General features: G+C 42.4%; 2 protein-coding genes across 2 annotated transcripts; one reads left to right on the top strand and one right to left on the bottom strand.

Moving 5' to 3' along the window:
* Positions 1-1173: 1173 nt before the first annotated feature.
* On the bottom strand, positions 1174-27615 carry LOC148047568 (uncharacterized). Its single transcript, XM_087708083.1, has 3 exons — positions 27547-27615; positions 25289-26650; positions 1174-3403 (listed from the first exon to the last, which is right to left on the bottom strand). The coding sequence occupies exons 2-3, from the start codon at positions 26538-26540 to the stop codon at positions 2148-2150; spliced, it is 2508 nt and encodes an 835-aa protein (XP_087564209.1). The 5' UTR covers positions 26541-26650; positions 27547-27615; the 3' UTR covers positions 1174-2147.
* Positions 9949-15989, top strand: LOC148047569 (uncharacterized). The gene is made up of 2 exons (XM_087708376.1): positions 9949-10076; positions 12634-15989. Exon 2 carries the CDS (start codon positions 13266-13268, stop codon positions 15231-15233), a length of 1968 nt encoding a protein of 655 aa, XP_087564502.1. The 5' UTR covers positions 9949-10076; positions 12634-13265; the 3' UTR covers positions 15234-15989.
* Positions 27616-27844: the final 229 nt, after the last annotated feature.

Below are 27844 nucleotides of genomic sequence, written 5' to 3'. Positions count from 1 at the left end.
TTTCTACCTTCTAGTACTTTGAAAAATAAGTGGAACCCCTCTTCTTTCTGGCAGCCCCTCGAATCTTGGAACACTGCTATCATGTGTCCCCCCCCCCTAGTTTTTCTTTTCACTAGAGTAGACATATCCAGTTCCTGTAATCATCTTTGTGTTTTAGCCTCCAGTCCACAAATATGTTCATTGGTCTTTCATTTCATCTCTGCTAGTAATTAAGTCCCGTATACCTGACCCTCTAATTCCATGTTTTGGATGGCACAGTTGTCAGGTTAATCAAGCACCTTTAAAAAGTAACTTAAGAAGAAAAAACATTTTTTTCCAGGATGGTAAAAGATCATCTGCATGGAGTTGATCTCTAAGATCCTTTCCAACTCTTGTCCTGGTATGGATCGTCTGTTTCCTTGACAACATCATCATACTAACCTTCCACTGTCTCTTCGGAGATTTTTCTTTTTTTACTTAAGCACTTGTTCATTGATTGCACCTCAGCAGTTCCTGTGGTTATGAAGGTGCTGGAAAAGGAGTTGCATCAATTTGGGTTCTTCCTACTGGTGCACATTTATGATCATTGCAGCATCCCACATTCATGATCCCGTTTGTGACCTTCCCAGCTGGCTTCTGACAAGCAAAATCAGTGGAGCTGCTGGCAGGAAGTTGCAAGTCAGGGTCATGTGAAATTGCCTATTAACATACCACAGTGATTTGCTTAACAATGGCAGCGGAACAGATATAAGTTGGCACTGTCATGTGACATCCTTAATGATCTGGCTGCTTAGTGACAGATGTTAGTCCCAACTGCAGTCAGTAAGTGAGGACTACTTCAATTGGAATGTCACCAGAGGGACTGTGAACAATATTTTTGCCCTTACTTGGAACTCAAGACTTCCATGGGCAAAACTGGTACTTTAAATCTTGCAGAGGCTTTAGGCATCATTTCATCAGTTAAAGCCCCATCTCTAAAATTACAATGACTGTAACCATGTTAAGACATTTTTCAGGCTGAAAACACATGGATTTTCCACACTTATATATTTGTAGGTGTATTTGTAATTCTCTCTGTATATATGTATATATGTATATATGTATATATGTATATATGTGTATATATATATATATATATATATATATATATATATATATATATATATATATATATATATATATATATATATATATATATATATCTGCAATTGGACAATCTATCTTCAGCACTTCCAGATATATTTCATAATAACCCTTTACAATGCTAAGAATTTGTGTTTTTAATACAAATATTGTATTAATTCATCAAAATCTAAAATGCAGAAGTCAAAGAAAAATGAAAATAATGGTAAAATAAGGGAAGAAAAGGAGAAGAGAAAAAAGTGTAGGGTAAAGGAGAAAAGAAAAAAAAACCATTAGCTTCAAACTCCCTTTGGTGCAGTAGAATAGTAACATAAAACCTCAATATTTTACTTTTATAATATATACTAGTCATTTGTATATAAACAAACGTATCTAATGAAAAAAACCCAAAATCAAAGTTTCATTTTTTTCTACCTCACGCACAAAGTCCAAAAGCAGTTTCCCTGTAGAAACAAAATGAATCCTGTTCCTTTCTTTAATCAAAGCAGTCGCTTTAGCCATCTCTGCTAACTCCATCAAGTTTTGCAACCATTTGTCCTCTGTGGGAATGAAAATATTCTTCCATATTTTTCCACAAAATATTCTTGCCGCCAATATATATAAACACCATAGTTCCATTTTTTTTCAAGTTCTTTAAAACTAAAGGAAAACTCTCTGGTTTTATATTCACTTTAAGAGTCTTCTGTAGTAAGATGTGTAACTTACTCCAAGGTTTCTTTGCTTTGTCACATGTCCACCATAAATGCTAAAAAGCTCTTCTTTGCATTTCCAAGATTCATTTTAGGTGCCTTTATACATTCTGGACAATTTGTCCAGAGTTAGATACCAACAGTACATTATCTTACAGAAGTTCTCTTTTAAACTATATTATAATGTAAATTTTAGAACTCTTCTCCACGTATTCTCCCATTGTTCAAGCGTTACATTACATCCAAACTTCTCTGTCCACTGAATCAATGCAGGAATTCTACACTTCTGTAAAAGGAAATATCCAAAGAGTTCTACTGATCACCAGAAACAGGTAGCTAGCCTTTGTTGAGGCTGTGAGTTCCCTGGTGTATCAACAGGCTGGAATTATTACTGAAACTTTTCCTACAATGTGAACACTCATACGGTTTCTCTTCTGTGTGAGTCCTCTGGTGTGTCACCAGGCTGGAATTCTGACTGAAACTTTTCCCACACTCTGGACATTCATATGGTTTGTCCTGGGAATGTGTCCTCTGGTGTTTCACCAGGCAGGAATTCTTACTGAAACTTTTCCCACACTCTGGACACTCATACGGTTTTTCTCCTGTGTGAATCCTCTGGTGTGTCACCAGGCTGGAATTCTGACTGAAACGTTTCCCACACTCTGGACACTCATACGGTTTTTCTCCTGTGTGAATCCTCTGGTGTGTCACAAGATTGGTATTCTGACTGAAACCTTTCCCACACTCTGGACACTGATATGGTTTGTCTCCCGTGTGAGTACTCTGGTGTTTCATAAGGTTGGAACTGTCACTGAAACTTTTCCCACAAACAGGACATTCATACAGTTTTTCTCCTGAGTGAGTTTTCTGGTGTTTCACAAGGCCAGAATTATTACTGAATCTTTTCCTACAATGTGAACACTCATACGGTTTCTCTCCTGTGTGAGTCCTCTGGTGTGTCACAAGGTTGGTATTCTGACTGAAACTTTTCCCACAATCTGGACATTCATACGGTTTTTCTCCTGTGTGAATCCTCTGGTGTGTCACCAGGTTGGAATTCTGACTGAACCTTTTCCCACACTCTGGACATTCATATGGTTTGTCCTGGGAATGAGTCCTCTGGTGTGTCACCAGACTGGAATTCTTACTGAAACGTTTCCCACAATCTGGACACTCATATGGTTTCTCTCCTGTGTGAATCCTCTGGTGTTTCACAAGGCCAGAATTCTGACTGAAAAATTTCCCACATTCTGGACATTCATATGGTTTTTCACTTGCGTGAATCCTCTGGGGTGTCAACACACTGGAATGATGATGGAAACTTTTTTCACATTCTAGATATTCATATGGATTTTCTCCTGTGTGAATGCTCTGGAGGGTTACCAGACTGGAATTATGACTGAAAACTTTCCCATACTCAGTACATTCATACAGTTTGTCCTGGGAATGAATCCTCTGGTATGTCATTAGGCTGAAATTCTGACCGAACCTTTTTCCACACTCTGGACAATCATATGGTTTCTTTCCTATGTGAGTCTTCTGATCTGTCATCAGGTTGGTGATATTCTTGAGGTCAAATATATGTGTGATCATTTATTTAATGGTGTTTTAATTCCATCTGTTTTCCATCTGCTTTGCTTTCCTTTCCAATGTTGCTTGTTATTCTCAGTTTTCCAGAGTGCTCTTATTGCCATCTTCTTTGTCTATAAGATTAAAAAAATATGTAATTTTACATTCTACATTGTTGGCTTTACAGAAAGGGAATGCTATGAAAGCAAAAATGGAAACACACAGAGAAATTATATGCCTTAAATAGACAGAATTTGGAGAAAAACTGAAAATTGGAAAGGGAAGATGGAAATGGAATAACTAGAGGAAGCAGGACTGGGTCTATAGAATATAAACAAAAACTCTACACAAGGCATTTTATTCCAACAACTGAAATCTCTTTGTTGCTCAACCAACCTGCCTCTTGTGAACACTAGTGTCTCTTCCCCAAAATTCTCTGCAGGCACACTGAGCTGAAGGTTCACTTCTCAACATGACAAGGACACAGCCAAGACAACAAAGGAGTGGCTTAGGGACAACTCTGTGCATGTCCCAGAGGGCCCCAGCCAGAGTTCTGACTTCAACCCTTTTGAATATCTCTGGAGGCACATAAAAATGGCTCTCCATCAATGGTTGCCATCCAGCCTGACTGAGCTTGAGAGGACTTGCAAGTACAATGGCAGTAAACTCCCCCAATCTCCCAGGTGTGCAAAGCTTATTGCGTCTTACCCCAAAAAAACTTGAGGCTGTAATCGCTGCCAAAGGTGCTTCAACAAAGTACTGAGTGAAGGGTACGAATACTTATGCCAATGTGTTTTTGTTTTTAATAAATTTATAGAAATTTCTTTTAAGTCTCCCAAATCTCCCAGCAGGAAATCACGGGCAGCAACTTTAAATCATGGAGCAAAAAGGATAAAACCATTTTGGGAGAGAAAGAATATGCAACAGCAGCCCGCAAGTTTCATTCTTCCCCCTTCGCTGCTTCCAGGCCGTGGAGGAACCCAAAGGGCCCGACTTTCTCCCCGCTTCTCCTCCGACCTTCCCTCCACTCACCTCCTAGGAGCCGCTTCGACCCTCCAAACGGCACAAGAGGCTCTGCCGACACCATCCTCCTTCCGTGGGTGAACCCGAAAAGGAACACCCTCTGTACACCTCTCTAGCAATCTAATCCTCTATCGTTTCAATTCGTTCCAGCTCGGCCTCTCTCCCTCTGGTGTAATGTCAATACAAGCGATGCCGCTGCTGTACTGTATTTACTTCTTTGCAAAGCGCGAGTGTTGCTTCTTTGTAGTTCGCCATCTAGCGACAGAAGGTGGAAAATCACCCTCGTCCTATCTCCACCCTGAAGTTTCGGGTGGTTCATTACTGGAGATTTTAAAGAAGAGACTGGGGAGCCACCTATCGGAAACGGTAGGTTCCTTTGCTTGAGCAGAGGGCTGGACTAGAAGACCTTCAAGATCCCTTCCAGCTCTACAGGTAGTCCTCAACTTACAACAGTTCGTTTTGTATTGTTCAGTCACAATGACACTGAAAAAGTGATTATGACCACTTTTCACACTTGTGACCATTGTTACATCACCACGTTCACATGGTTTACATTGTGATGCTTGACAACTGACTCACATTTATGACAGTTGCATGTCCCATGTCACCTTTTTCAACCTTCTGACAAAGGCAAAGGGGAAGCCAGATTCACTGAACAATCCTGTCACTAGTTTGAGGATTATCTATATTTTGACTTCATTTTGCAAATACATAACAGCGAGGACAATTGATTGGTGTAACAGCTTGCCTTCAGAACTTGTGGGTGCTTCATCATTGGAGATTTTTAAGAAGAGATTGGACAGCCACATGTCTGAAATGGAGTAGATCAGTGATGGTGAACCTTTTATGGCTTGCGTGCCAAAAGTGGGGGGAGCATAGAGGGGTCGTGCATGGGCATAGCAGACCCATAATGCTATACGCACAATTCCAGTGCACATATGCACACAACCAGTGCTCCCCGCACTTTTAGTGTGCTTTTTGTGCCCTCCCCAGACTCCAGAGGCTTTATAAGAGCCTGAGGAAGGCGAAAACAGTCCCCCTGGGCCCCCTGGAGTTCCCCAGTAGCTGCAGGACCTTCCCTGAAGCCTACAGGGCCTTCGGGGAAGAGAGTATTATATGCATTTTATGCAGATAAAAACAAAGTTTACCCAATCAGAGACAAAGTTTCATTAACAACATGATCTTTAAAGCATTCTTTGTTCAGGCCCCTGTCTCTGTCCACCTTTATCTATGGATATTCCTATAGCCTTGTGTAGGGGCGGCTCTCCCTCCCACTTGGATAAGTTGTTTATTCGGCAGAATGCTTTCAGGATTCAGAATTTATGAGGCAGGAAAACTCCCTACTCTGGTCCCATTATCTATGGAGCCTGATATTCCTGGGTAATGCTTTCTTCTACATTTTCAAGGATGCACCTAGCTTGGGAGCCAAGAATAGAAGCGAGACACAGCAGCGAGATAACAAACTTTGCACTAATGCCAACCAGTATTAAGGTTACAATTTACTAAACTAGAATTAGTTCCTAACAGTTCCACCACAAAACCACGGTAGAGTAAAGCGCGCTCGACGAAAGCGCGTACCTGACATCATCACAGCGCGACGAAAACATCACACTGTGAGCGGTAAACTTAAAATTAACGCGAAAACCTTACCCTAACCCCTCCAAACCTAACCCTAAACCTAACCCTTAACCTAACGCTAAACCTAACGCTAACCCTTAACCTAACCCTAAACCTAACCCTAACGCTTAACGTAACCCTAAACCTAACCCTAACCCTAACCCTAACCCTAACCCTAACCCTTACCTTTACGTGAATCAGCTTGCTTTAAAAGCGCTTTTTAAAGCGCCCTTTTTTCTCTGCGGTCGTATTTGTCACGCTGCTGATGACGTCAGGTACGCGCTTTAATCGGGCGCGCTTTAGTGGACTGTGGTTTTGTCGTGCCACGGTTCCTAACAAGTGACGGTATACAATAATATAAGCAGAAGCCAATAACAAAGCTTAATTCCTAATAAATGATTTCTAGCAGTATATCATATCAGAAGCAAACAGCAAATACTAGTTTAATGAGTAACAATTATATAGTAGTATAAGTAATTCATTGTAAAAGTAAATAGTCAATATTAGTTTGATTCATATACTCCTTTATTCCCCCCCCCTTTTTTATTTTTGGACAGGTTACTTCCTGTCAATGATGAAGTAGGGGAGCATATTCCTTGGATATGGTGTTAAGAACCATGATTTTAGCTGGGCGACCTCAGGTGGTAAAGGTCACGAAGGAAGGAGGCAATGACAGTCATCCCAGTGAAGGGAGATGTAACCATAAACTGGATTAGGGGGATGAAACGGGAGGAGAAGGAGACCCACAAAGGTTAAGAACACTAGAAATCCAATCCTTTTCCAGTCAGAGAAGATACTGCCAAACCAGTTGAAGCCAACTTTCCCAGTCCAAATCTGCACTGGGACATGGACAGCTTTCCCCATCCTGGCAGTAATCTCCTCTATAGGTTTTTCTGGACTATCTATTTGCAAACAATAATTTGTGAGATCACATTTTCCATATACACCTCCTTCTGTTGGTAACAAAAAGTGTAAAGCAAGTCTATTCAGATAAAGTGTTGGTTTAAACTGAGTCTGCTATTTAGCCATTAAAGTTAAAGCAACAGCAGTTTAATTAATTATTATTTCAAGCACAGCCTGTAACCTTATAAGTCTATTCAACATATAAATGGGCTTCCCTAGCAGCCATCCACTTTGTCTCCGCACAGAGCAGCTCTCCCCGCAACCACCCAGCAGCAAAGCCCACAGGAAAGAGAGAGAAAGAGACTCTGCCAGTCCCATGATCCTTAGGGGAAACACATCTGATTGGCTGGCAGTTGCTCCCTCCCCCCTCCATCTGGGATATCCTATTCAGACCAGGCCCTAGGAAATGCACTTTAACAAAGACAACAATAGGTAATGAAACCCAGCTGTTTCATCACAAATATATAAGAACAATTAGCGGGCTTTCAAAAATTCAGTTGACCCCATTAAAAAACAAATTTCCCTTCACTGCTTTAAGTTCATCAAGCCAGGTAGGGAGGGAGGGAGGGAGAGAGAATAGTTAAGTAGGTAGGTAGATAAAGGGATAGAGAGGGGGAGAGGGAGAGAGAGATACAGTAGGTTGGTAGGCAGAGGGAGGAAGGGAGGGAGGGAGAGAAAGAGAGATAGAGAAACACAGTAGGTAGTGTGGGAAGTTATCATCCATCCATCACTGCTTTAAGTTCATCAAGCCAGCATAACATACCGTAACACAACACGTAAGGACGCTTTCTATCGTAGACCGGTAAAGGGAAATCATCAGTCATTGTTCCACCTGATTTTTCCGCAAGATCCTAATGAAATGGAGTCTCGGTTGAGCCTTCCTGACCACTTCGATTGTGTTATTTTTCCAGGTGAGATCTTGGCTAAGGTGAATTCCCAGAAATTCGGAGGAGACCCTCTCCACACAACCCTGCTTGATGTCGAGTGAGGCAGGTTCCTCTCTCGGTTTCCAGAAGTCTAACACCAGAACCTACTGTATTTTTCAGAGTATAAGACGCAGCTGAGTATAAGATGCACCAAGGTTTTGAAGAGGCAAATTAAAAAAAAGTAGGTAGATAGAGAGAGAAATACAATAGGGAGGGAGGGAGGGAGGGAGAGAGTGTAGTTAGGTAGATAAAGGGATAGAGAGAGGGAGAGTGGGGAGGGGGAGAGAAATACATTAGGTAGGTAGGAAGAGAGAGAGAGAGAGAGAGAGAGAGAGAGAAAGAGAGTGAGAGAAACAGTAGGTAGATAGGTAGATGTTTCCAGGTGTATTTATCCATGTGCTGGAGAAGGAAATAGCTGACAATCTGCAGCACCTAAGACTTTGTTTCTGCTGGCACAGCACTTGATCAATCTAATTCTCATCAATCAGTTAAAGAGCTTTCCAAAAGGGGTGGAGAAGTTTTTGCACTCTGCAAATCTCCCAAAAAAGGCATGAATAGCCTTGGGGGGAGGGGCTTGTAGAGTGCTCCCTGGGGGATGGGGAGCAAAAATGGCCCGTTTCTCATGAAAACGGGCCCGTTTTTGTCAAAAAAATTGCATGCATAGTCTTATGGAGGTGTTGAAAGAAATGTCCTTCTGGGTTCAGCTCCAAGTGGGGAAGAAGACACTGGAGACATGGAGGCTGCTTGGAAAGATGGTTTATTGTTGGACAGGACCACATGGCTTGAGCCCTGAACAGAAAAGATGATCACATGCTTTAATGTTGGTGGAGAAGAATAAGAGAAGGGCTGAGGAAGAGGCTTGCTAGGCTTTTTATACCCTGTTTAGTCCCACCTCTCTGTTTCCTGTTCCTGTGTAAGTAATGTATTCTGATTGGTTGTCAGACTCCCATGGTGCCATGCAGGGGGCTACTCTCTAGGCTGTTTTGAATCCAGGTATGAGTTCTCAGATGCCATGTGGAGAGTTGAGTAAAAGGCCAATATTATCATGCCTTTCTGTAGCTGTATCATGCCTTTCTGTAGCTGCTGCTGAAGTCTTTATTATGTAAAGTGGGCCAGCCTGGCTAGTCTTAATGGGCCTATTGACAAAGTGGGGGTGGGCAGGAAGCTACAGGCAACTATTCTGTCTTTTAAAACACGCTTCATTTCACATCCACAGAAACATTCTGCCTTTTCAATATTTCCTAGGATATTTCCTTTTTCTGGGAGAGGGCTGGATGATAACTTCCCACAGAGGCTTATAGAGTGCTCCTGAGTTCTGGGGGGGGGGTGTAAAAAAATGGCCCATTTTCTGCGCATATTTGCCCTCCCCAGCCCCCAGGAACTCTCTGAAAGCCTCCATAAGGCTTTGCACAGCCATTTTGGTGAAGGGGCGGGACTTTGGGAGGAAAAAAAAGGTGTATTTGATGTATAAGACGCACCCAGATTTTCAGCCTCTTTTTTTTGAGGAAAAAAGGTGCATCTTATACTCTGAAAAAAATATGGTATGTCTTGCTGGTGTTTAGATGCAAGTTGTTTTCTAAGCACCATATGGATAACTTCTGGACGTCTTCCCACTATGCTAATTTGTCTCCTCCTGTAATAAGACCCAGTACGGTGCTACCATCTGCAAATTTATTATCACGTTAGATGGATCAGAAGATATGAAATCGTATGTGTACAATGAGTACAGGTAGCAACTGAGCATGCAGCCCTGAGGAGAGCCAGTGTTGAGCTTCAGAGCAACAGGGAAAATGAGTGTGCTCTCTTGGGAGACCTGAAGTAAAAGGTATAGGATAGATTGTCACGGACAAAAGCTATTCCTGTGCTCAGTGGGAGTCGACCACGACTTGATGGCACCAAAGGAAGCACCGAATCCATGAAACCCTCTTGCAAACGCCTCAGGGTAGATAGGACAGGATGATTTTCCATCTTATGTCGCTAGATGGCGATCTACAAATAAGCACCACTCGGGCCTTAGAAAGCACAGAATAGAGTACAGCAGCGGCATCGCTACTATTGACATTCCACCAGCGGGAGAGAGGCTGAGCTGGTAGAAATTGAAACGATAGAGGAGTAGATTGCTAGAGAGGTGTACAGAGGGTGTTCCTTTTCGGGTTCACCCACGGAAGGAGGATGGTGTCGGCTGAGCCTCTTGTGCCGTTTGGAGGGTCGAAGCGGCTCCTAGGAGGTGAGTGGAGGGAAGGTCGGAGGAGAAGCGGGGAGAAAGTCGGGCCCTTTGGGTTCTTCCACGGCCTGGAAGCAGCGAAGGGGGAAGAATGAAACCTGCTGGCAGCTGCTGCTGCATATTCTCTCTCTCCCCAAATGGTTTTATCCTTTTGCTCCACGATTTAAAGTTGCTGCCTGTGATTTCCTGCTGGGAGATTTGGCAGATTTAAAGAAATCTTGATATATTTTTCATATTTCTGAGCCACCCGCCTCCCTCACCCTTCACCTAACACTTGGGTCCTTGTGGTCTCATTGACATGTCGCTTTCCTGGCCAGCGAGGAGTTTCATGGGCAAAAGGGATGTTTGCATCGGATTTGTTCCCCGTTTCATCTGTTAGTGACCCCCACCTTTTAAAAAATAGGTTAAAAAATTAGAGGCAATGCACTTCTGAGTCATTTTGCAGACTGAAATGCACATAATTATTCTGTATTTCTGTGTCAAAAGGAACACACATTTAGTTCATTCAGACAGTATCCAGACCCCCTTCTGTCAATTTTGTTATTCTGCAGCCTGATTTTACACTTGTTGAAATTCATTTTTTTTCTCATTCTTGTACATTCCTAATGACAGAGTGAAAACAGAATTTTAGAAATTCTTTAAATTTATTAAAAACAAAAACACCTGAAATATCACATTGGCATAATAAGTATTCAGATCCTTCACTCAGTACTTTGTTGAAGCACCTTTGGCAGTGATAACAGCCTCAAGTCTTTTGGGGTATGAGTCAATAAGCTTTACACATCTTGGAGATTGGTGGTTTTTTTGCCATTCTTCCTTGCAAGACCTCTCAAGCTCTGTCAGGTTGGATGGCAACCATAGATGGAGAGGCATTTTTAGATGTCTCCAGAGATATTCAATAGGGTGCAAATCAGAGCTCTGGCTGGGCCCCTCTAGGACATTCACAGAGTTATCCCTAAGCCACTCCTATGTTGTCTTAGCTGTGTCCTTGTCATTTTGAGAAGTGAAGTCCTGAACGGTTTTCATTGAGGATATCACTGTACTTAGCTCCATTTAGCTTTCCCTCAACCCTAACCAGTCTCCCGGTCCCTGCTGCTGAAAAACACCTCCACAGCATAATGTTCTTCTGGTGTTCTTTTGCAAACTAAGGGGGCATTCATGTGTTGGGCACTGAGGAGAGGCTTCTGTCAAGTGACTCTGCCATAAAGCCTAGAACAGTGGAGGGCTACACTGATGGTTGTCCTTCTGGAACTCTGTCCCATCTCCACACAGGAACTCTAAAGCTCAGTCAGTGACCATCGGGTTCTTGGTTACCTCTCTTACTAAGGCCCTTCTATTGCAATTGCTCAGTTTCACCGGATGACCAGCTCTTGGAAGAGTCCTGGTTGTGCCAAACTTTTTCCATTTGAGAATTATGGAGGCCACTGTGCCCTTAGGAACCTTCGGTGGCGCAGAAATTTTACTGTGGCCTTCTAAAGATCTGTGTCTTGAAATAATCCCACCTCTGAACTCTACATGCAGTTCCTTTGACCTCATGGCTATTATTCTACAGTATGCATTGTCAGCTATGCGGCCTTCTATGGGGAGGTGTGTGCCTTTCCAAATCATGTCCAATCAATTTATCACAGGTAGACTCCAATCAAGGTGTAGAAATATGTCGGCAACAATCAAGGGAAATGGGAGTCATCTGAGCTAAATTTCAAGTGCTGTTGCTGAATACTTAAGCCAATGTGATATTTCAGTTTTTTCCTTTTACTAAATGTACAAACATTTCTAAACTTTTGTTTTCACTTTGTCATTATGGAGTATTCTATGTACATTAAGGAGGAGAAAAATGAAATTAAGGCACATAATTTCTCTGTGTCTTTTCACCTTTGTTTTCATAACATTCCCTTTCTGTATAGCCAACAACAATGGTATGTAAATTGGTATTGTCAAATGACATCACGCTTAACTGTTGGGCTGCTTACTGACATAGATGCCAGTCACAATTGCTGTCAGTAAGTGAGCACTACTTGAATTAGGGTGTCACCAAAGTGGTTGTGGAAAATATTTGCTGCCCTTACTTGGAGCTGAGGACTTCCATGGGCAAAACTAGTACATGAAATCTCGCAGAGGGTTCAGGTATCATTTCATCAGATAAAAACCCACGTCACTAAAGTTAGCTCAGAAAATTCGATTGTAAACATTTTGGGATAATCTTCAAGCTAAAAACACATGGATTTTCCACACACGTACAGTTATAGGTCTGTGTATTTAAATTATTCTCTATGCATATGTTTACAACTGTACAATCTATCCCCAGCATTTCCAGATATATGTGATGATAAGCCTTTGCACAGATAAGAATTTATGAATCAGCAAAGTGAAAAAGAGAATGTCATGATTGAATGGATATTTGAACTTGGACACAAATGTGTCAAATGAATCATCTAATATATGAGGTTATCCTTTATTGTGACAAGTTTGCTTATTTATTGTAATGTATACATTTTCCTTTTTTTCACATCTTCTGCAACCATTTTATAAACAAAGTTACATTTTTCTTTGAATCTTATAGACAGAGAAGATGTCAATAAGAGCACTCTGGAAAACTGAGAATAACAAGCAACATTGGAAAAGAAAGCAAAGCCAGCCAGAAATCAAAACATTTTCCATTTCCTTCAGAGAACCACAATATTTTTCTCCTTTCCCAGAAGTTGAGACAAAGGAGAGAAAATTAGGAGGAGATTTCAAGCTAGAAAAAGAAGAGTATGAGAAACTCAAGAGTAAGTTAAATGAAAGATCAAGAGAGAATATATTTCACTCAGAGAAAGATGAAGGATCAAAAGGTCTATTGGATAGCTACATAGGGCAAACAGTGATGCAGGCCTGGCCCTGTGAGGAGGAAAACAGCTGGAATTAAAGCACCACTCATCAAATGATCACACATATTTTTGACCTCAAGAACGTCAGTGTTGGAAAACTCCTATTGTGTCTATGGTGGGAAAAGTACAGATTGTAAACCACAACTGATTATGTACAAAACGATGCACATTGTAGAAAAGCCATAGCAATGCTATAAATGCGAGAAATGGTACAGCTCTCTTGTGGTTCATCGAAGGACATAAGCATAGCAACATAAGAGCACTCACCAGCTAGAAAGTGTATATGCCCAGTTTGATGAAAAGGTTTCATTAGAAATTCCACCTCATGAGACACCTGAAGACTCTTCCCGGGGAGAACATGTTGAATGTACTTACAATGGGAAAAGTTTCATTGGAAATGTCCAGCTCATTAGCCACCAGAGGACACATACGAGAGAAAAACCCTTTGCATGTCCTGACTGAGAAATGTTTCAGTCAAATGTCCAGCCTGGTGACACATCAGAGGCCTCACAGAGGAGACAAACCATATGAGTGTTCAGAGTGTGGAAAAAGGTTCAGTAAGAATTCCCACTTGGTGATACATCAGAGGACTCACAAAGGAGAGAAACCATATGAATGTCCAAAGTGTGAGAAACGTTTCAGTCAGAAATCCAGCCTGGTGACACACCAGAGGACACACACGAGAGAAAAACCGCATCAGTGTCCAAAGGGTGGGAAAAGTTTCAGTAATTATTCTGACCCGATCACATACCACATGACTCATTCCCAGGACAAACTGTATGAATGTCCTGAGTGTGGGAAAAGTTTCAGTCATAATTACAACCTGGTGACACACCAGAGAACACACACAGGAGAAAAACCGTATGAATGTCCTGAGTGTGGGAAAAGTTTCAGTCATTATTCCATCCTGGTAACACACCAGAGGACTCACACGGGAGAGAAACCATATGAGTGTCCAGAGTGTGGGAAAAGTTTCAGTAAAAATTCCAATCTGATAACACACCAGAGGATTCACACAGGAGAAAAACCGTATGAATGTCTACAATGTGGGAAATGTTTCACGGAGCATTCCCACCTGGTAACACACCAGAGCACTCACACGGGAGAGAAACCTTATGAGTGTCCAGAGTGTGGGAAAACGTTCTGTTATAATTCCCACTTGGTAACACACCAGAGGACTCACACGGGAGAGAAGCCGTATGAATGTCCTGAGTGTGGGAAAAGTTTCAGTCATAATTCCAATCTGGTAACACACCAGAGGATTCACACAGGAGAAAAACCGTATGAATGTCCAAAGTGTGAGAAAAGTTTCAGTCAGAAATTCAGCCTGGTGAAACACCAGAGCACTCACACAGAAGAGAAACCGTATGAGTGTCCAGAGTGTGGGAAAAGTTTCAGTCAGAAATCCATCCTGGTGACACACCAGAGGACTCACAGAGGAGACAAACCATATGATTGTCCAGAGTGTGGGAAATGTTTCAGTAAGAATTCCAGCCTGGTAACACACCAGAGGACTCACACGGGAGAGAAGCCGTATGAATGTCCTGAGTGTGGGAAAAGTTTCAGTGATAATTCCAATCTGGTAACACACCAGAGGATTCACACAGGAGAAAAACCGTACGAATGTCCAGATTGTGGGAAAAGTTTCAGTCAGAAATTCAGCCTGGTGAAACACCAGAGCACTCACACAGAAGAGAAACCGTATGAGTGTCCAGAGTGTGGGAAAAGTTTCAGACAGAAATCCAACCTGGTGACACACCAGAGCACTCACACGGGAGAGAAGCCATATGAGTGTCCAGAGTGTGGGAAACGTTTCAGTCAGAAATCCAACCTGGTGACACACCAGAGGACTCACAGAAGAGACAAACCATATGAGTGTCCAGAGTGTGGGAAAAGTTTCAGTCAAAAGTCCAACCTGATGTCACACCAGAGGACTCACAGAACAGACAAACCATATGACTGTCCAAAGTGTGAGAAAAGTTTCAGTCAGAAATTCAGCCTGGTGAAACACCAGAGGACTCACATGGGAGAGAAACCATATGAGTGTCCAGAGTGTGGGAAAAGATTCAGTCATAATTCCTACCTGGGAAGACACCAGAGGACTCACACGGGAGAGAAACCGTATAAATGTCCAAAGTGTAGGAAAAGTTTCAGTCAGAAAGCCAACCTGATGACACACCAGAGGACTCATACCCTGGAGAAACCATATCAATGTCCTGAATGTGGTAAAAGTTTCAGATGGAAATCCAGCCTGGTGACACACCAGAGGACTCACAGCCATGATAAAGGCTAGCTACCTGTTTCTGGTGATCAACAGAACTTTCTGTATATTTCCTTTTGCAGTAGTGTGGAATTCTTCAAAAAGAATGTTTTTTTAATATTGATTATGACATTCCCACAATTTGACTTTCCATCTTCTATTTTGGGATTCTCCAGCTTTTGAGTGCCAGAATTTTCCAGCCATCACAGAAGTAGTCCTGGATATAAGAGTAATGGGGCCGATCAATTACAGTTTTATGTTGCGATCACAATTATGATTTTATTTTGCAATCACCGTTAAATGAGACTGCTTGTTTAACTGCCCCCCACCCCCTTCTCTCCCTGATAAAGCTGTTATTAAGCGGAACCCTGGCTACCCCACGCCCAGGCTTGCATTCCAAAGGCATCCTCTACGTCAACCCTTTGATCGTCTGAGTTCTTTTTCTTTTCCACAGTGTCCCTACAGGCTTTTTCCCATTCTCACTGGGTCCCTGCAGTCCTTAGACCTGACTCCCACCCCAGCAGGCCTCACAGCCTCCTCTTCCTTACCTTTTGAGGAGCACTGAATCTCATTTTGGGGAAAGAGGGCAGGACATGCATCCCTGGGTCACATGACTGTTGTGGAAGCAGCCATTGTTTTCATTCTGCCTGGAATTCCCCCTTGGTATGATTTGAGAAAAAACTGTACAGTGAAAAACGTATTGTGTAAGCACTCTCAATAGCTTTTGACAAGGAAAAAAATGGGTATTGTCAGTGTTGCTATGAAAATTAAAGCAAGAGTTGATCCAAACTCCGAGATGTGCAGTCAATAAGTTTAATAATAAAATTATATGGCAAAGTTGAATGTCTAAGCTATCAAAGTGAAGGATTGGGGGGGACATGAAAGCTGTCTTCCAGTAATTGAGCGTCTGTCACAAAGAAAAGGGAATTGACTTATTCTCTATGGCACCAAAGAACGGGACAAGAAGTAATGGGTGGAAGTTCATGAAAGAGAGATCCAATCTAGAAGTAAGGAGAAATTCTCTGAGAACAATTAATGGAATAGCTTCCCTCCTGGGTTTGTGGGTGCTCTGTCACTGGAGGTTTTCAACAATAGACTGGACAATCGTTTGACCTTGAGCAGGGTGTTGGATTAGAAGACCTCCAATGCCCCTTCCAACCCTATCTTCCTGCAATTCTGTGAGAGACAACTTAGAAAATAGCTACAGGTAGTCCTCAACTTACAACAGTTTGTTTATTGACCATTTGAAGTTTATGAATCAATGATGTTCGCAATTATGAATCCTTTTTCCAGTAATTGGAAAAAAGAGGAGTTATTCAGAGATGTAGTGGTGTTTAGAAAGGCATTTTCACAAATACCTGATAATCTAAATGAATAATAGAGTGAGAAATGACCTAAGAGGTCTTGCAGTCCAATCCTCTGCTCAAACAGGAGATCCTATACCATTTCAGACAAGTGGCTGTCCAATCTCTTCTTAAAAGCCTCCATTGATGGAGCACCCCGAGCAACTGAACGCAAGCCCTTTTACTGATTAATTGTTCTCACTGTCAGGAAACTTTTCCTTAGCTGTAGGGTACTTGTCTCTTCAGTTAGTTTCCATCCATTGTTCCTTGTCTCACCTTCTGCTGCTTTGGAAGATAGGTTGAATCCCTTGTTCCTTGTGGTAGTCCCTCAAATATTGGAACGCTGCTATCATCTTATTATCATCTCATTTTTAAAGGTGCTTGATTAACCTGACAACTTTGCCATCCAAAAGGTAGAGGATGGAATTAGAGGGCCTTAATATTTACTAACAGAGATGAAACGAAAGCACAATGAACATATTTGTGGACTGGATCTAAAACACACAAAAGATGGTTGCAGGAAGTGGATATGTGTAGTCTAATGAAAAGAAAAACTAATGGGGGGGGGAGGGTGACGTGATTTTAGTATTCCAAGATTTGAGGACCTGCCACAAAGAAGAGAGGGTCATGAAACAACGGATGGAAACTAAGCAAGGAGAGAAGCAACCCGGAAGTAAGGAGAAACATCCTAACAGTGAGAACAATCAACCAGTGGAACGGCTTCCCTCCAGAACTTGTGGGTGCTCCAACAATGGGAGTTCTTGAGATTGGACAGTCATTTGTCTAGAACGGTATAGGCCTCGTCTTCCTTTGGGGTCTCACAGGGATGCCCTCATTGTTGCTCCAAGTCAGTCAGCAGCTTCTTTTGCAGGAAGGAAGCCAAGGAAAGCATCCCTGGGGAGAATACAATGTGCCATCAGGCAGGGACAAAGCGCACCTCCCTGGAGGATCAGTGAAGACAATTCCAGCCAGTTTTTTCTTTGGGGGGTTCAGGATAACTCTCCTAAACTATATTTGCGACTGAGGGAAGCTTGAAGAGTGATGCTTACCCCTATTTAGCTTCACAAGATTAGGCAGGTGCTGAATCATAAAAGTTGATAATGGCCTTGTTTGTATGTGCAGCCTTAAACAATAGGCAGCTTCATCCCATTCATAAAAAATGAAATAAAGGGCAAAGCCTGGAAGCTCCCACCCACACTACTTCCAAACCCATTTAGATAGGAGAAATTATTTTTTCCCTCTGCATTCTTGCAGCTGGAACTGCCCAGATTTCCCTCAGCAAGTAACGTGGTTTAACATCTACATGAAATCTCTAGGAGAGGCCATCCATCCTATCACATCCAATTATGTTACGGTAGTCTTTGATTTATACCACTTCATTTAGTGACCAGGGGTTGGGGATCCATGATCTGGACAGTGATTTATCCTTTCAAAGCCCTTGGGGAAAATGGACCTCTCTCTTCCCCTTTAAAAAAGCCTAGTCAAAATATCAGCAACAACCAGCAACATGTATTTAACTGGAGGGGGTGGGATGGGGTATGATTTTCATAAGGGCAAAAGAGGGACTTGGCACTGAAGGCTCCACTCCTGAGACATTCTGTCTTCCTATTTATAACTCTTGGCATTGAAAGACTGGCTTTCTCGCAGCAAGCCCGATAGAGACACAGCACTTCAGTCCTTCTGGACCTTGCCATCTCAGAAACATGTTGCCAGGCTTCCCAGCAAGCCCCCTGAACCCTTTGCTGCTTCAGTCAGAGCCCAATTCCTGAAGTGGCTCTGGGAAACATGGGGGTCAGGACTCAGTTGGCGAAGCGGGCATTGCACAGGAGACATAAGGCAATTGCTGCAATCTCCGCTGCCTGAAACACCTTCGTTTCAGATCTCCCGCTTCTGACTCCCAGTTGAAGATCCACCATCCTCTTCCCTCTATATTCATACAACAGGGCAGCTTTATTATGACCGCCATTCGAGTGGACCTTGAACTGTCTCCACGTTCGATTGTGCTCCACCTGGATGGGGAAGCCACCACTGCTGGGCTCCAGCAGGTGCTACTTGCACCGTGGAGGAACCTCTCCCTGTGCCTCTCACCCCTCTTCCACACTGCCAGCTGCTTTGTCTTTGTCCTTTCATGGAGGGGAAGAGCTTGGATTGCACACTGACTAACCTCAATTTGGACTCAAAAATCCTGCATGTACTAAAGAGCTAAGGCAGGCTCAGTAACCAACCCTTGGAAATGGGCAGTCTGTAGTTACTTAAAAGAAAACCATGGCTGTGAAGAATTTGGGACTTTTGCTTGCTGGAAGGTCATAGAAATGATATCTGATGTCTAAAAATAATTGGCATAGAAAATTGGATACTGTAAATTTCTTTCCAGAACTTTTCCCCTGGCTGCTAGACCTTCATGGTTGAAAGCTCTCCTTTTGGGAGTCACTGAAGGAATCCTTTTCTGCTGCCTCTATCACTGCCTTCCCCTATGCAACAGAAAAATTTAAAGCATGCATCAAGTCCCCTTGATCTGATCAAATTTTAATCTTTTGCCAATAACATTTGTTCCATCCATATATTTTGACAAAAAGGGGGGATTGTAGGACGTTAGCACCCACCCCTTTCCCAAAAGAATGAAATATTCTAGGAAATATTAAAAAGGAAGAATATTATATATCTCTGGATTAGGAGAAACTTGCTCTTGGAAAGCAGCCCCCACCTTTGTTAACAGTCCCAGAAAGTCTACAACACAAAAGACCTTCATCTCCAGGGTGATAGGATTGATCCAAACCCTTAAGATCCAAACCAGGACAGTCATTAAGCCATAATAGGAATTGCCCCAAACCCCTTCATTACCATCACACAGCAAGAATCAACCAAGCCTGGGACTCAAGATAATCTACAAAGTTACCCCTGCATGGCCCATGGGAGACTGACAATCAATGAGGATACATTTCTTGCCACAGGAACAGGAAGCAAGTTAAAAGCCCAACAGAGGGTATTGCTCGTCTTTGCCCAGGACCATGTGGTCCTATCCACCATTAAACCATCTTTCCAAGCTGTCTCCATGTTTCCAGTGTTTTTCTTCCCACTTGGAACTGAACCCAGATGGACATTTCTTCTAATGATAGCATGTAATCTGTGAAAACTTCTGACCAATGCATAGTTTGAGATGGGACAAGCCTGTTTTTTTGGCCTCCTGTTGTGAGATGGCTGTCAGATAGGCAGTATGTGGGACTGGAAAGCCAACAATACAACAGTGGCCTGTCTGGTTGAGCTTAAAGGAGTTAAAACCATCAAGTACTGTATTGCTAGAAAGGATGGAAGGAGAGAACTACAGAGGAATTTCCTCTTCCAGATTACTCATGGGAGGAGGGTTCAGAGAGGCTGTCACATGTTTCCCATGGTCAAAGTGTGAGCTGGATGATAAAGAATAGGTCAGAGGACAGGCTGGGAGCAAGTCAGGCTGTTTCCTCCATGGCACAGAAGCAGAAAAGCAGCTACTAGAATATAGAATATCAGAGTTGGAAGAGATATTTGAGGTCATCTAGTCCAATTCCCTGCTCGAGCAGGAGACCCTATACCCGGGACGAAGTTCAGCCTTTTTTAAAGCCATTTTTCGCCCTTCCCAGGCTCCAGAGGCTTTATAGGAGCCTGGGGAGGGTGAAAGGAGCCCCCCCCCCCGAGGTCTTCCAGAGGCTTCAGGGGCTTCCGGAGCGCAAAAAAACCGGCCCTATGGGCATTTCTCAAAATAATCATCAGATCATTAGTATTTTTTATATTATTATTGACACACTCTGATGCTAAGATGTTCTCGTCCCCATCCCAACCTGAAAACAACACTGTTCCAACTGCCACTTGGATGTGGGCGTGGCCAGCATGTGACTCACCTGGCCTGCTGGCTGGGACTTTGGAGAGGAGCCTGAGGGAGAGAAGGGGATGGGATAGGAGAGGACTCTATGGGGCAAGGCTGAGGGAGAGGAGGGGATAGGATCAGAGATGTTTCTGTGAGGCATGCCTGAGAGAAAGAAGAGGATAGGATAGGGGAGGTTTCTGTGGGGCAAGCCTGAGGGAGAGAAGGGGGATATGATGGAAGATTCTATGGGGCAAGGCTGAGGGATAGAAGGGGATAGGATAGTAGATGTTTCTGTGGGGCAAGGCTGAGGGAGAGAAGGAAATAGGATAGGATAGGGGAGGATTCTGAGGGAATCTCCTGAGGGAGAGAAGGGGAGAGGAGAGGCCAATCGTAGCTAATCATTAATTTTCAAGCTGTGTCAATTTATCAAGTCCAATCCCATAGTTTGGGAATGAACTTCCGGTTTGCTCGTAGGGTTGGTTTAAGCCCCTCCTGAAGGACCCTGAAGCCTTGGGGAGGGAAGCTGTTTTCACCCTCTCCAAGCTCCTATAAAGCCTCTGGAGCCTGGGGAGGGCAAAAAAAGCATGCAAAAAATGGGGGGGAGCAGCTGTCATGCGCGCATGCACAATGGGGGGGTTGTGCATTGCATTATGGGTGCAACACGCCCACGCACTCCCCCCCTGCACTCCCCCCCCTTATGGCACACAAGCCAAAAAAGGTTCGCCATCGCTGCCCTATACCATTCTATACAAATGACTGTCCAATCTCCTCTTAAGAACCCCCATTGTTGGAGCACCCACAACTTCCGGAGAGAAGCCGTTCCACTGGTTAATTGTTTTCACTATTCGGAGGTTTCTCCTTAATTCCAGGTTGTTTCTCTTCTTGATTAGTTTCCATCCATTCTTTCTTTTTCTACCTTCTAGTACTTTGAAAAATAAGTGGAACCCCTCTTCTTTCTGGCAGCCCATCGAATCTTGGAACACTGCTATCATGTCCCCCCCCCCTAGTTTTTCTTTTCACTAGAGTAGACATATCCAGTTCCTGTAATCATCTTTGTGCTTTAGCCTCCAGTCCACAAATATGTTCATTGGTCTTTCATTTCATCTCTGCTAGTAATTAAATACTGTATACGTGACCCTCTAATTCCATGTTTTGGATGGTAAAGTTGTCAGGTTAATCAAGCACCTTTAAAAAGAAACTTAAGAAGAAAAAACATTTTTTCCCAGGATGGTAAAAGATCATCTGCATGGAGTTGATCTCTAAGATTCTTTCCAACTCTTGTCCTGGTATGGATCGTCTGTTTCCTTGACAACATCATCATACTAACCTTCCACTGTCTCTTCAGAGATTTTTCTTTTTTTACTTTAGCACTTGTTCATTGATTGCACCTCAGCAGTTCCTGTGGTTATGAAGGTGCTGGAAAAGGAGTTGCATCAATTTGGGTTCTTCCTACTGGTGCACATTTATGATCGTTGCAGCATCCCACATTCATGATCCCGTTTGGGACCTTCCCAGCTGGCTTCTGACAAGCAAAATCAGTGGAGAGAGTGGAATGTCACCAGAGGGATTGTGAACAGTATTTTTGCCCTTACTTGGAACTAGAGACTTCCATGGGCAAAACTGGTACTTTAAATCTTGCAGAGGCTTTAGGCATCATTTCATCAGTTAAAGCCCCATCTCTAAAATTACAATGACTGTAACCATGTTAAGACATTTTTCAGGCTGAAAACATGGATTTTCCACACTTATATATTTGTAGGTGTGTGTATTTGTAATTCTCTCTGTATATATATATCTGTAATTGGACATCTCCAGCACTTCCAGATATATTTCATAATAACCCTTTACAATGCTAAGAATTTGTGTTTTTAATACAAATATTGTATTAATTCATCAAAATCTAAAATGCAGAAGTCAAAGAAAAATGAAAATAATGGTAAAATAAGGGAAGAAAAGGAGAAGAGAAAAAAGTGTAGGGTAAAGGAGAAAAGAAAAAAAAACATTAGCTTCAAACTCCCTTTGGTGCAGTTAGAATAGTAACATAAAACCTCAATATTTTACTTTTATAATATATACTCATAGTCATTTGTATATAAACAAACGTATCTAATGAAAAAAACCCAAAATCAAAGTTTCATTTTTTTCTACCTCACGCACAAAGTCCAAAAGCAGTTTCTCTGTAGAAACAAAATGAACCCTGTTTTTTTCTTTAATCAAAGCAGTCGCTTTAGCCATCTCTGCTAACTCCATCAGGTTTTGCAACCATTCGTCCTCTGTGGGAATGAAAATATTCTTCCATATTTTTCCATAAAATATTTTTTCCGCCAGCATATATAAACACCATAGTTCCATTTTTTTCCCAAGTTCTTTAAAACTAAAGGAAAACTCTCTGGTTTTATATTCACTTTAAGAGTCTTATATTCACTTTAAGAATCTTCTGTAGTAAGATGTGTAACTTACTCCAAGGTTTCTTTGCTTTGTTACATGTCCACCATAAATGCTAAAAAGCTCTTCTTTGCATTTCCAAGATTCATTTTAGGTGCCTTTATACATTCTGGACAATTTGTCCAGAGTTAGATACCAACAGTACATTATCTTACAGAAGTTCTCTTTTAAACTATATTATAATGTAAATTTTAGAACTCTTCTCCACGTATTCTCCCATTGTTCAAGCGTTACATTACATCCAAACTTCTCTGTCCACTGAATCAATGCTTTACATACTCATTCTGCAAGTTCAATTTTAATTATATTTTATAAACCTTAGCCATAATAGGTTGACCACTACCACACACATTGAGATGAACACCTTCGAATGGTGCAGGAGTATGCATGGAATCTCCAGGAAAAGGACCTCCAAATTTTATTAGTAAAGTTGTTGATTGCACATCTCAAGAGTTTCGAGCAACTCTGAGCATCTTGCCATGCCCCAATTTTCATAGTAACACTGCCAATACCCATTTTTTCCTTGTCAAAAGTTATTGAGAGCTCTTACACAATACATTTTTTAAAAATGAAACATTTTCCAGTGTAGTGTTTTTTTCTCAAATCACCATCACCAAGGGGGATGCAATAAATACATCGTCATTATGGTGCTGCTGTCACCTAGCAGCCATCAAAGGGAAACAAGCTGGCACCTCCAAATAAATGAGTTCCCAGCAGGATTTGCTAATAAACCTGGAGATGCTGTAATCAAAACCACAATCCCTTTCCTCCTCAACTCAATATTCCTATAGCTCTTCTCCGTCAGGTTCATCTGCAAGGCAGAACAGCCTCTACATGTGAAATTTTACACTGCTTTTTTTCACAGGGCTTTGTGCCCACGCCCAGCACACCTGTCACCCATTGCACACTTACGGTTTTTAAGATCTCCTGGAAGCAGTCATCATTTTCAGTGCACCCACAATCCATTAAGGCAGTCTACAAAGTGTTAAGGTAGGAAAACAGGGTAGATTCTCCCTTTCCTGAAGATCAATGACACAGAAACAGCCTTTATTTTGGCCCTCAGGCAGGTGGCAACATGGCAGCTGCTTCCACAAATCCACTGGGCCAAGGATGAGTTTCAGGCACAATGAACAGGATGGCTGCTTCCACAATAGTCATGGGGGCCCAGGGATGCTTGATCTGCCCTCTTCCCCCAAAATAATGTTCAGTGATTTTCAAAAGGTAAGAGGAGGCTGTGAGGCCTGCTGGGTTGGGAAACAGGTCAAAGGACAACAGTGACCCAGTGAGAGTGGGGAAAAGCCTGTAGGGACCCTGTGGAATAGGGAAAGAACTGGGGCGATAAAAGGGTTGAGGTAGGAAGCCTTTGGAATGCAAACCAGGGCCTGGGCTATGCCTCCAACCCTGAGGTAGCCAGGGATTCGCTTAATAACAAACACATTCATTGCACGGCTTTATCAGGGAGAGAAGGGGGTGGGGGCAGTTAAGCAAAGCAGTCTCATTTAATGCAACATAATAACATAATTGACAGGCCCCATAATGGTTATATATCAAGGACTACTTTTATAGTGGCTCGGAAATTCTGGCACTCAAAATCTGGAGGACACCAAGGTACAAGATGGAAACTCCAATTGTGGGTACCGTATTTTTCAGAATATAAGGTACTCCAAAGTATAAGACGCAACTAGATTTTGGGGAGGAAAATAAGGGAAAAATATCTGCCTCTGCCTCCCAGCAATTTGACTCCTTGCAATAAACAGTACAGGCAATATACACTGTTTGTAGTGTTATATTTCAGATTATACTTGTACAGATGCTGTTAAAATTGATGTGTTTTCTGGAAGTATAGTTATTTTTGCCTATTTAAAAGAATAGCACTTTTAAAAACAATAGCACTGGGCCTCTTCGGATCAAGCATTTATTTTAAAAAGCTTCATTTTGTTAAGTTGTCTAGAATAATAATAAAGCAGTCTTTAAAAAATAAGTCTAATAATTTGAATATTCTATAGGCATTTATGGTTGTTGACTTACCTCCTTGCAGCAAACAGCCTGGTTAGCACAAGAAAAAAAAATCTGTTTCTGCCTCTCAGCAATTTGCCTAGTGGAGCAAACAGCAAGTTTCACTTTCAATTTCTCCCGATCATCAGCTGTTTGAGGCTGCAGGGGTTGCTATAGCTTATTGAAGCCTCCACAAGCGCCTCCCCCCTTGCTGCAAAGAGGTAAATTGCTGGGAGACAGAAGCCAAAGGGTTGGGACCAGTGGGTGGGTGGGGCTACATTCAGTGTATAAGATTTTCACCCTCTTTTAGGGGGGGAAAGGTGCGTCTTATATTCTGAAAAAAATGGTAATTCATAATCAACATTAAAAAACACACAATACAAAAGGCTTTTTGAAGAATTCTACACTTCTGTAAAAGGAAATATCCAAAGAGTTCTACTGATCACCAGAAACAGGTAGCTAGCCTTTATTGAGGCTGTGAGTTCCCTGGTGTATCAACAGGCTGGAATTATTACTGAAACTTTTCCTACAATGTGAACACTCATACGGTTTCTCTCCTGTGTGAGTCCTCTGGTGTGTCACCAGGCTGGAATTCTTACTGAAACTTTTCCCACACTCTGGACATTCATATGGTTTGTCCTGGGAATGTGTCCTCTGGTGTTTCACCAGGCAGGAATTCTTACTGAAACTTTTCCCACACTCTGGACACTCATACGGTTTTTCTCCTGTGTGAATCTTCTGGTGTGTCACCAGGCTGGAATTCTGACTGAAACCTTTCCCACACTCTGGACACTCATACGGTTTTTCTCCTGTGTGAGTCCTCTGGTGTGTCACAAGATTGGTATTCTGACTGAAACCTTTCCCACACTCTGGACACTGATATGGTTTGTCTCCCGTGTGAGTACTCTGGTGTTTCATAAGGTTGGAACTGTCACTGAAACTTTTCCCACAAACAGGACATTCATACAGTTTTTCTCCTGAGTGAGTTTTCTGGTGTTTCACAAGGCCAGAATTATTACTGAATCTTTTCCTACAATGTGAACACTCATACGGTTTCTCTCCTGTGTGAGTCCTCTGGTGTGTCACAAGGTTGGTATTCTGACTGAAACTTTTCCCACAATCTGGACATTCATACGGTTTTTCTCCTGTGTGAATCCTCTGGTGTGTCACCAGGTTGGAATTCTGACTGAAACTTTTCCCACACTCTGGACATTCATATGGTTTGTCCTGGGAATGAGTCCTCTGGTGTGTCACCAGACTGGAATTCTTACTGAAACGTTTCCCACAATCTGGACACTCATATGGTTTCTCTCCTGTGTGAATCCTCTGGTGTTTCACAAGGCCAGAATTCTGACTGAAAAATTTCCCACATTCTGGACATTCATATGGTTTTTCACTTGCGTGAATCCTCTGGGGTGTCAACACACTGGAATGATGATGGAAACTTTTTTCACATTCTAGATATTCATATGGATTTTCTCCTGTGTGAATGCTCTGGAGGGTTACCAGACTGGAATTATGACTGAAACCTTTCCCATACTCAGTACATTCATACAGTTTGTCCTGGGAAGGAATCCTCTGGTATGTCATTAGGCTGGAATTCTGACTGAACCTTTTTCCACACTCTGGACAATCATATGGTTTCTTTCCTATGTGAGTCTTCTGATCTGTCATCAGGTTGGTGATATTCTTGAGGTCAAATATATGTGTGATCATTTATTTAATGGTGTTTTAATTCCATCTGTTTTCCATCTGCTTTGCTTTCCTTTCCAATGTTGCTTGTTATTCTCAGTTTTCCAGAGTGCTCTTATTGCCATCTTCTTTGTCTATAAGATTAAAAAAAAATGTAATTTTACATTCTACATTGTTGGCTTTACAGAAAGGGAATGCTATGAAAGCAAAAATGGAAACACACAGAGAAATTATATGCCTTAAATAGACAGAATTTGGAGAAAAACTGAAAATTGGAAAGGGAAGATGGAAATGGAATAACTAGAGGAAGCAGGACTAGGTCTATAGAATATAAACAAAAACTCTACACAAGGCATTTTATTCCAACAACTGAAATCTCTTTGTTGCTCAACCAACCTGCCTCTTGTGAGCACTAGTATCTCTTCCCCAAAATTCTCTGCAGGCACACTGAGCTGAAGGTTCACTTCTCAACATGACAAGGACACAGCCAAGACAACAAAGGAGTGGCTTAGGGACAACTCTGTGCATGTCCTAGAGGGGCCCAGCCAGAGTTCTGACTTGAACCCTATTGAATATCTCTGGAGGCACATAAAAATGGCTCTCCATCAATGGTTGCCATCCAGCCTGACTGAGCTTGAGAGGACTTGCAAGTACAATGGCAGTAAACTCCCCCAATCCCCCAGGTGTGCAAAGCTTATTGCATCTTACCCAAAAAACTTGAGGCTGTAATCGCTGCCAAAGGTGCTTCAACAAAGTACTGAGTGAAGGGTACGAATACTTATGCCAATGTGTTTTTGTTTTTAATAAATTTATAGAAATTTCTTTTAAGTCTCCCAAATCTCCCAGCAGGAAATCACGGGCAGCAACTTTAAATCATGGAGCAAAAAGGATAAAACCATTTTGGGAGAGAAAGAATATGCAACAGCAGCCCGCAAGTTTCATTCTTCCCCCTTCGCTGCTTCCAGGCCGTGGAAGAACCCAAAGGGCCCGACTTTCTCCCCGCTTCTCCTCCGACCTTCCCTCCACTCACCTCCTAGGAGCCGCTTCGACCCTCCAAACGGCACAAGAGGCTCTGCCGGCACCATCCACCTACCGTGGGTGAACCCGAAAAGGAACACCCTCTGTACACCTCTCTAGCAATCTAATCCTCTATCGTTTCAATTCATTCCAGCTCGGCCTCTCTCCCTCTGGTGTAATGTCAATACAAGCGATGCCGCTGCTGTACTGTATTCACTTCTTTGCAAAGCGCGAGTGTTGCTTCTTTGTAGTTCGCCATCTAGCGACAGAAGGTGGAAAATCACCCTCGTCCTATCTCCACCCTGAAGTTT

Source organism: Thamnophis sirtalis, unplaced genomic scaffold (genome assembly GCF_051295495.1).
Source record: "Thamnophis sirtalis isolate CommonGarterSnake01/CBP01778 unplaced genomic scaffold, rThaSir2_p1.2 scaffold_3, whole genome shotgun sequence".
Taxonomy (NCBI): domain Eukaryota; kingdom Metazoa; phylum Chordata; class Lepidosauria; order Squamata; family Natricidae; genus Thamnophis; species Thamnophis sirtalis.
The sequence above is the reverse complement of the archived record's forward strand: the minus strand, read 5'-3'. Positions and strand labels throughout refer to the sequence as shown.